This window comes from Trichinella spiralis, assembly GCF_000181795.1.
Source record: "Trichinella spiralis strain ISS 195 chromosome Unknown Scfld449, whole genome shotgun sequence".
In the NCBI taxonomy this organism is placed as follows: Eukaryota; Metazoa; Nematoda; class Enoplea; order Trichinellida; family Trichinellidae; genus Trichinella; species Trichinella spiralis.
In genome coordinates, this window is record NW_003527388.1 from 1 (window position 1) to 914 (window position 914).

Consider the following 914-nt stretch of genomic DNA (forward strand, 5'->3'; position numbering starts at 1 on the left):
CCCCTCTTTTGAGACACCGAGAAGAGAAAGTTCATTTAAGAAACACACGGAATCCCACAGCCGATTGCAGCGGTCTGTGGTGACAAACGAAATCCAGGACTTGGTAGCCATCCGGCGACCGCAAATAAAACGCAGTCGATGAGGGGAAAAAAAGCCGTTTCATTCAACTCCCCGCCGGAGCAAGACAGGGAAGAACTAGCCGGCAGCAAAAGGGCTAAGGCACTTGCCGGGCTACGATCAGCTGCTGGACCTGGTTACGCTGCTTCAAAGTAAAGCAAACGATCTGCTAAGCAACTCCAGCCAGCAGCCAGCTCACAGAACACCGCAGCGCTACATCAAGGTGAATGCGTGCCGTTGAGCGCCATTGTCCAGATCCCCAAGCTGCCAACCTTCAGCGGGGACATTCTCGAATTCAAGGCAATTTGGGGCCAATTCGATGATGCAGTACACCGTAGTAGAGGGGGTAGTCTGAACTCGGTTTGGTCTACTCGGGGACAAATTTTCACCGCCGTTTCTTACTGGTCGTTGAACTCGCTATTTCATTGGACCCTCATTCTTCGTCTTATTATTTTTCCTTATCTAATTGCTCATTGATTCATACTCTTCATTTGTGATTATCTGTAATATTCTTCATTTCTGTGGCTCCAACATTCGATTTACGATTAGACAACTTTAATAATGAAGATGGAAATTAATAATGAAAATATACCTAAATAGGGAATTGTTTCAATCAATATTTATAAATTTGATCATTCAATGAAATTTTGTTTTTCCAATATATTATTTAGATTATGATTATGACTGATAAACGATTTCATATTAAGCATTTTATCATTATTCACTATTTTATTATACCAGAGTGACTGTATATCTACTGCAAACATAATAACACGGAGCAGACAATACGATACACA

General features: G+C 41.9%; 1 protein-coding gene across 1 annotated transcript; it reads left to right on the forward strand.

Moving 5' to 3' along the window:
* Positions 1–40: 40 nt before the first annotated feature.
* Positions 41–594, forward strand: Tsp_15318 (hypothetical protein; the record flags this gene model as incomplete). The annotated part of the gene is made up of 2 exons (XM_003370844.1): positions 41–269; positions 396–594. Coding segments are annotated over 2 exons (428 nt in total), but the record flags the coding sequence as incomplete, so codon positions are not given.
* Positions 595–914: the final 320 nt, after the last annotated feature.